General features: G+C 46.2%; 1 protein-coding gene across 1 annotated transcript; it reads right to left on the reverse strand.

The window, feature by feature from the left end:
* Positions 1-1,507: 1,507 nt before the first annotated feature.
* LOC130188446 (transmembrane protease serine 9-like) lies at positions 1,508-8,021 on the reverse strand. Its single transcript, XM_056406818.1, has 10 exons — positions 7,967-8,021; positions 6,131-6,151; positions 5,327-5,489; positions 4,970-5,238; positions 4,659-4,804; positions 4,230-4,578; positions 3,876-4,047; positions 2,672-2,925; positions 2,446-2,546; positions 1,508-2,089 (listed from the first exon to the last, which is right to left on the reverse strand). The coding sequence occupies exons 1-10, from the start codon at positions 8,019-8,021 to the stop codon at positions 1,805-1,807; spliced, it is 1,815 nt and encodes a 604-aa protein (XP_056262793.1). The 3' UTR covers positions 1,508-1,804.
* Positions 8,022-8,239: the final 218 nt, after the last annotated feature.

An 8,239-nucleotide genomic window follows, 5' to 3' on the forward strand; every position in this document is an offset into this window, starting at 1 on the left:
CAGCAGGACACTTGTATCAGGGCACTGCAGAGCAAATTCCCTCACTGCAGCTTCCTGGTCCTGTGAACTTGGAAATGGTTGGTGCCAAAGTCTGACACTCGTGTCAATGAGCCCACTTCCTGGTCGTACCAGTCTGCAGCCACAGATGCATTTGGCAAAAGGTCTGTCGACAGCTTATTTGGGCATCCATCTCTGGCCAAGCATTCTGGTATCCCCCTCCAATAATAATAATATTTGTGTGCTGTCACAACCATGTATGCAACATGCTCCTTCTGCTATTTGATTAAACATGTTTAAACATTCAATAGTAAAAAACATTTTAATAATTATTAATTAAAAAGGCTTGAAAAAGGTGAAAGACAGACCAACAGGAATCACACTAGGAATCCTTGTGTCTATTCTAGGTTAACACCCATTCGTTAACACCGTAAAAGTATGAACACAGAGCCAGATGACACAGAACCCTCCATCAGCTCCTCCTCTCCTCAGCAGCTCCCCAATGATCCACCAGTTGGACCAATGAACAAGTTCTAGTTAACCCGTTGTTGATTTCGGCGATTCTGTCTCTCTGACATTCTGTTTTCAGATTCTTGATAAATATTTTCCCTTCAATATTCTCGCCCAGACTTACTTCACACATTTTAATATCTTCAGTTAACCATTCTGAATAATTAATGAAAGTGTGAAATAGTTATTTAATTACATGTTGATTAACTGTGTTGCATCAAACAATGCAACGATTAAGTGAGAAGGTGATTCTTGCTGTGTACATGTATATTAAACTTCCCGTCGTCACCACTGTCTCCAACATATCCAGGTTTAATTATTTATTCTTTATATTGACTAATTAATATTCTTCTAACGTTACCCTGCTATGTGTTTGCATCGTTAAAATATCCCCGTTTAATTCTTTATTCTTTATATTGATTAATTAATATTCTTCTAAGGTTAATACGAATATGTATCACTGGCTTTTATTTTGACTTCATTTTAAGCACTTCCGTTCTGTCGTTTTTGGTTTCAGACAGCAGAAACGAAATACAGAGGTGGTATTCCGTTTTTCGGTTTTTGGTTTTCAAACGGAAAACGAAAAAACCACGTGATTTCCGTATTCCGTATTTGGAATGAAACGAAAAAACAAACTAACAAAACGTATAAAGACCAATATGGAGCAGCAGACGGGAGGAAGGAGGCGGACTGCCGCGGCTCGACACTCAGGGGAGTGCAACAACTTCAACGACACCGGAAGTAAACAAAGTTGCGTTAATTGCGTTAAAATATTTTAGTGCGTTAATCGCGGCCAAATTTATCGCATAGATTAACGCGTTAACGCTGACAGCCCTAATTAATATACATTGGATCAGTGCAGCTTTCAGGAATTCTTCGTTTCAGCCCGGAAGCTCTTCTTCGAACAAACCGGAAGTGGAGCGTTCGTTTTTCCATCGTTGCGAGTGGAGCCGAATGGAGGTGACGGCCCTTCACAGTAAAAGCACATTTCAACGTATCTTTCTTTTCTTTGTGCACAACCCATTAATATTTATCTCATTCTTCACTGTACAGCACATTTTAAAACGCATATTACTTTTATACATTATAGTTGTTGTGCAAAGAACTAAAAGGCACATTTCTGATTCAGAAAGGAGTTTCCTGGACAATCAAATCATCAGGAATAATTATTCATGTATATATATATATAGCTCTGGTAAATCTACATGTTAGGCTTTGTTAACCTCCAGTGCTGATTGGACTTCATAATCAGATCTTAATATCTGTCTATAAAGTGAACGAGGTATCTCCATCATGTTCACGGCACCAAGAGCTGGAGACACACAGGGAGGAGGAGCAGGAGGAGGAGGAAGGGGCATTGAGCAGGAGCGCCCGCGCTGGTGTTGGAGGTCCCGTTGGTGGTGGAGGTGGTGGTGGAAGACAGGAAGCCCACCGTCTGAGACAGGAAGTTCTGGAAGCTGCTCAGGCTGGTGAAGACCGTCACGGCTGCTCGTTTGGATCTGGTGGCGTTTTGAGACGACAGCACTGCCGCCTGGAACCAGGAGTCCCTCAGCTTACACATCATCGGACCCCCAGAGTCCCCCTGAACACACACACACACACACACACACACACACACACACACACACACACACACACACACACACACACACACACACACACACACACACACACACACACACACACACACACACACACACACACACACACACACACACACACACACACACACACACACACACACACACACACCATTTAGTATCGACGATTCGATGGAGGGCAGACGAGGATCGTAGGGAAATAACTAAATAGTTTATGTACTGGAGTGCTCTCTCTCTCTCTCGCTCTCTCTCTCTCTCCCCCCCTCTCTCTCCCTGTCTCTCTCTCTCTCCCCCTCTCTCTCTCTCTCTCTCTCACATTGAAGTATAACCTCCTCACCTGCTCCAGTGATAAGAGTCCGGTACAGATGCTGTCACCGGACGATGACTCGTTCCCACAGCTTTCCACCGAGGTCTGGAACTCCTGCAGAACTCCTTCCTCTGAAGAAGGAAAAGAAACAAGGAAACGGTGAGAGAAGAAACACCCGGATCAGAACCCGGACGGCGGGAACCCCGGACCGGGCAGATTTGAATCCGGAGAGGCGAGGCGACTGATCTGGACTCACCCCCTCCTCGCCCGGCGCTCCAGCCCGCCACCCAGCATGTGACGCCCACGGCGAAGGTCTGCCCGTTGTCCATGCAGATGGGCTGGATGTAGTCGGACAGGCCGGGTCGGGCCGCCAGCCTCAGCACCGCCACGTTGAACCCATCCTTGGTGCTCATGGTGATGTTGGTCACGTTGAGCGTCACCTCGAATTGGTTGGACCCGTTCTGCTTCAACCGACCCAACACGACGGTCCAGTCAGACGGCGTGGGGGAGCTGTGGGAGAAGAGAGGAGTTCTGATTGGTTTAAGGAGTGCGAGGTTGGTGCAGCGGGCAGCAAGAAGGCCGCGGGTTCGAGCCCCGAACTCAAGCACTCCTTCTGGGTGAAGTCTGCGCTCCAAAAAGAGAAACGTGGACACCTTAACCAGAGCTTTGAATTCCAGTTCAAAGCCTTTAATGAAGTTCATTGTTCCCATAACCAGTTCAACAGCCTTTCCTAGTGTTCATTGTTCCCACAACCAATTAAAAGGCTTTAATAATGTTCATTGTTCCCACAACCAGTTCAAACAGTACGTCTCATGTTCAGCGATATCAAAGCAGCCATGTGAAGCTACGAGACAAAGCTCAGATCTTATGTGCAAACATACCAACTCTGAGAAAAATCCTTATCTCCTCCCTTCAAGACCTGGGTATCTCAGGCTGATCTGTATCTCCTGCCTTCAGGACCTGGGTATCTCAGGCGTATACTTATCTCCTCCCTTCAGGACCTGGGTATCTCAGGCTGATCTGTATCTCCTGCCTTCAGGACCTGGGTATCTCAGACTGATCCTTATCTTCTTCTTTCAGGACCTGGGTATCTCAGGCACTGCACTCTCCCTTTTCTCATTCTACCTCAACGACCGCACTTACCGGGTAACTTGGAGAGAATCTATGTCTGAACCTTGCCCTCTCACTACTGGGGTCCCTCAAGGCTACGTCCTGGGTCCCCTCCTCCAATCCTGGGTCCCCTCCCGTTCAATCCGCTTTGCATCTACCAATCAACTTGTGACTCCGTCACTTCGACAAATCACTCGACAAATCACTCGACAAAATCAAGACTGTTTGCTATCCTGGCTCCTCGTTGGTGGAACGAGCTCCTTGGTTCAGCAGAAAGTCTTTACATCTTCCCACGGAAACTATAAACACATCTTTTCGCAAAACGTATATGACGGGCCTCTGGGTATCACCTGGAAAAGCAGGCGGCGTTGCTCAATACGGCGTCCACGGCGACCAGAGTGCCGCCACACACGTGACTTCCGTTCTTCTGCAGGCTCGCCATCCACGGCCACTCGGCGGTAATCACCACGGAGCCGCCCCCCGAAATACGTGAATTCCTCGGGGCTCGGCCACAGATCACCGCTGAAGGAGCAAATGTCAAAGGTCATGCTTTTGATCTGAGGGGTAACTGTTCCTTCAACTACGAATGTGTGCTACCTAACATTTAACATGTTCTATTCTACCTTTAATCGTACTACATCTCAGAGATACATATTCAGACATTTCATTCAGAGGTAGAATCAGTGTTGATAGGCTAGACTCACGTGGGGTGGTGGTGGTTGCAGGGGTGTTGGTGGTGGTGGTGGTGGTGTTGGTGGTGGTAGTGGTGGTGGTGGTGGGAGTGGTGGTGGTGGTGGGAGTGGTGGTGGGAGTGATTACGGGTTGAGATGTAACACAAATGACGCCGATGTCGCTGTCGGTCCCGATGGACACGAAGGTGATGTAGCCTGGCAGATTTCTGGAGAGCTGGCTGTTGATCCAGGACTTGTACTCTGACACTCTGGCGTAGACCCCTGGGAGTTCAGGCAGTGCGCAACCTATTCCAAAACTAACGACTCCTGTCTGGATCCAGCGAGTGTCCTGCTTGCTCACCAGTGGACCGCCCGAGTCCCCCTGTAAGCAGAGAAACATTTAGGAGGATGACCTTTGCATGGGGTCAAATCTGAACACAACACCGGAGTGAAGAGGATCACCTGACAGGAGTCCTTCCCTCCAGCACGGAGCCCGGCGCAGATCATGTTGCTTGTGATTCCACCCACTCCATAGTCACAGTTACACTGTTTATTCCCCACGATGGGCACCTCCACCTCCATCAGGGCTCCTGGGGCTGGAAGGGACACTAAAGAGACACACATACAGTTCAATAAACAGACTGTTAAAGCTGCCATGTAGACGAAAATGAAAAGTAAAGCCAAAGTTTCATGTGTAAAAGCTGCATTATCTCTCCTGACCACCAGGGGGCGATTCCTCTGGTTGTATAGAATATATATGCATGTTGACACACCTAGACTGCTGATCTTGCCCCAGCCGGTGACCCAGGATTCGATGCCGCTGTGGAGGCTGCTGCTTGGAGCTGCCAGGCAGACGGGCATAATGTAGTTGTTGAAAGTCACTGCCGACGAGAGCTGCAGGAGGCTGATGTCATTGTCGTTGGTCGTGTCGTCGTACTGGGGGTGGTTGATGATCCGCGTCACCGTCCGCTGCACATTATTGGGGTTGCTGCCCTGCTGGTTCTGGCGACCCAGATTCACAACCAGGTCTTGTAGGCTGGTGCTGCAGAGACAACGTCACCCAGAGCGTTAAAGCCGAAGCCCTTCAGGGGCGAGAAGACACAAGAAGGTGCTCCGGTCTCTGTGCTTACGATGGAAAGCAGTGGGCGGCGGTCAACACCCACTCACTGTTGATGAGCGACCCTCCACAGAAGTGGAGCCCACGCTTGGTCAGACTGGCCATCCAAGGCCAGTTGCCCTCGGTGGCCACCTGCCCCCCAACGATCCGGGTGTTCAGAGGAGGCTGACCGCACACTGTAGAGAGACGGACGGCAGAACCACAGTCAGCGCTTATTACCTTCGCATTGAAAATGCGGAAGGTTATGTTTTGATCGGCGTGTATTTATTTATTTGTATGCGTGTTATTCGCAGAACTCAAAAAGTATTGAACCGAATCGCATGGAATTTGGTGGGATGATTGGTTATTATCTGGGGACCAGTTGATTAGATTTTGGGATCAATCGGGTCAAAGGTCAAGGTCAAAGGTCATGAACAGGTCAAATATTCTTGAATGGCATGAAATTTGGTGGGATGATTGGTTATTATCCGGGGACCATTTGATTAAATTTTGGGATCAATCGGGTCAAAGGTCAAGGTCAAGGTCATGGAAAGGTCAACATCTTTTTTTTTACCATAGCACGATACATTTGTGTCCAATTGGCATGCAACTAATGCCAAAATGTTCATAATTCAATGCCCAATCTTGTGATATGCGAAGGTATGCGCTCTACCGAGTGCCCATTCTAGTTACTACAGTATTAGTAATGGTTCCAGCCAGGAGTTTCTACTCTTGTTCATAATAATAATAATAAATACCAATAATGATGAAACTGTGACAGAACAACTGAAGTCCAAACAAGTAAAGAAGTAAAGAAAAACATAAAAGTGTGACTTACCACTTAGTTGTGAGAGAGACTCTGAAAGAAAGAAAACATTATTATTTAGGGTCCAAGCGACTGACCAATGAAATTGCTAGGATTCTTATTATTATTAGGGTCCGAGCGACTGACAAAGTCAGTCCGAGAGAACCCTATTGAAGTTGTGAGGGGTATTATTATTATGCCGCATTTTATTCTTGAACAAAAATTGCTTTCTAGCGCCACCTCAAAGTTTGACCGGCGACACCCCTCACCCAGTATGGTCAAATGACTTGATCTTTCTTATACAAGTCCACTTGGACCTGCTCTACAAAAAAGCCTCTCAGACACCTAAGCTCCGCCTACAATCATTTTCGGGCCATTTTGTATTTTGTGAATAACACATAAATGGCGAGTTCTCCTACATGCTGAGTCCGATTCATACCAAACCTTATGAAGAAAATGATTATTGAAGCTATATCATCTAAGATGTATCATCTCTTTTTAATTATCTGATTGTGTTAAGCATCTATGGCCCAACAAACCTTTTAGGGGCGTGTCTTGTTTTTTAATGCGCATAACCTCAACACTATTGGGACTAAAAAAAATCCAAATTTACAGCATATGTGCTAAATGTATCCTGGAACATACATAACTAATTTCGTGCAATTTAACCAATAAGGGGCGCTACAATAAACTATTGCTTTAACTCTTTCCAAAAATAATCATACATGCTGCCAGTCAAGGCCTGAACACATTAACATGAAGAAACAAACACATTTTTCATTGGAACACCTATTAAAAAGCAAAATAACCATAATTTATTCACTTTCACAATAATGTTACTCCCTACGGCTGATGCAACTTTATCTAATCAGTGGTGCAGAGCTATAGGGGCTTGCCTTGTGACCCAGAGACCTGTGTTCAATTCCAGGCTAAGGCAAAAATAATGTTATCATTTTTTTACATTCAATTTACATGACGTGGTCTACACTTCACTTAGAGACACATGATGAATGAATATGTTCACGTAGTCAAAGCGCCACCTAGTGGCTCAACTGGACTTGCTTGAATCTGCCCCAAACTTGTCGCGCTCGATACAAGTCCCGCCGGCGCCCCCGACTGGCGCAGATGAGCGAGGACCCGTTCATCGCTGCTCGCAGCTTTTATGAATTATTTCCAAAAATAATCATGCATGATGCCAATCAAGGCCTGAACACATTTACATGCAGAAACATTCACACCTGAACACCTAAAAAAATTAAATGACAAGTTTAGACTCGAATCTACCCCAAACTTGTCATGCTTGTTACAAGTTACGGCCTGAAGATATCGGAAAGCTTATTTTCACTCATAGTCAAAGCACGTGACAAACGGTTAAACGTCAAACCTCGTTCTCGGTCGAGGTTTATTGACAGATATTTGTTGTGATCATTTTCAAACATAGAAAACGTGCTTGCAGAAATCCTTCAGCTTCAATCTAAACGTTGTAAATTACTGCTGAAGAAGTTAGTTGTCATTGTCCTCAAACTGTTATTATAGTCCGTGATGATGGAGACAGAGATGAAGACACATGTGTTCTAGTGAACGCATCATGGGTGAAATGCAAATAGCATATCGCATTACAAGTTAAATACAACACACGTCAGAATGTACAACATGTTCTAAACCGTTGTTTCTCGGGAATGAGGAAACATTTCAAAGGATCCAGGAAACCATCTCCTGAAGCTCAGAGATTCCGGACGCCACTAATTTGCATGCAGGGTTCACTGAGCCCTTCGCTCCCGTCCGTGCGTTTCAACGCCGTGCTTCCTCCTCAGTCAGCGGAGCTCTCACGTGATTGGTTCAGGTGTGTGCGCTAAGGAGGCTCCTTACCTGGAGTCAGCAGGGTCAGCAGAGTCGCCACAGAGATCCATCTGGAGAGAACCATGACTGAGAAGTGCCTCTCATCAGCTCTGCTGCAGCATTAATAACCTCCTCCTCCTACGAACTCATGCAAACCTGTCCAAAGACACGCCCACCACCTCACCTGTTACACCACATCAGTCATGCAACATCTCTCAACACACATAAAGCATGTTCATTTTACTCCACTAGTACTACTTCAGTAGCACTACTTCACTAGTACTACTTCACTAGTACTACTTC

Source organism: Pseudoliparis swirei, chromosome 23 (assembly GCF_029220125.1).
Source record: "Pseudoliparis swirei isolate HS2019 ecotype Mariana Trench chromosome 23, NWPU_hadal_v1, whole genome shotgun sequence".
In the NCBI taxonomy this organism is placed as follows: domain Eukaryota; kingdom Metazoa; phylum Chordata; class Actinopteri; order Perciformes; family Liparidae; genus Pseudoliparis; species Pseudoliparis swirei.

What these genes read in the sequence shown, in the direction of transcription:
- LOC130188446 (XM_056406818.1), bottom strand. Translation starts at nt 8,021, where the DNA reads ATGGTTCTCTCCAGATGGATCTCTGTGGCGACTCTGCTGACCCTGCTG. An exon ending in GCTGACCCTGCTGACTCCAG is followed by an intron (nt 6,152 to 7,966) that starts GTAAGGAGCCTC and finishes TCTTTCTTTCAG; the next exon opens with AGTCTCTCTCACAACTAAGT. An exon ending in GACTCTTATCACTGGAGCAG is followed by an intron (nt 2,090 to 2,445) that starts GTGAGGAGGTTA and finishes GTGTGTGTTCAG; the next exon opens with GGGGACTCTGGGGGTCCGAT.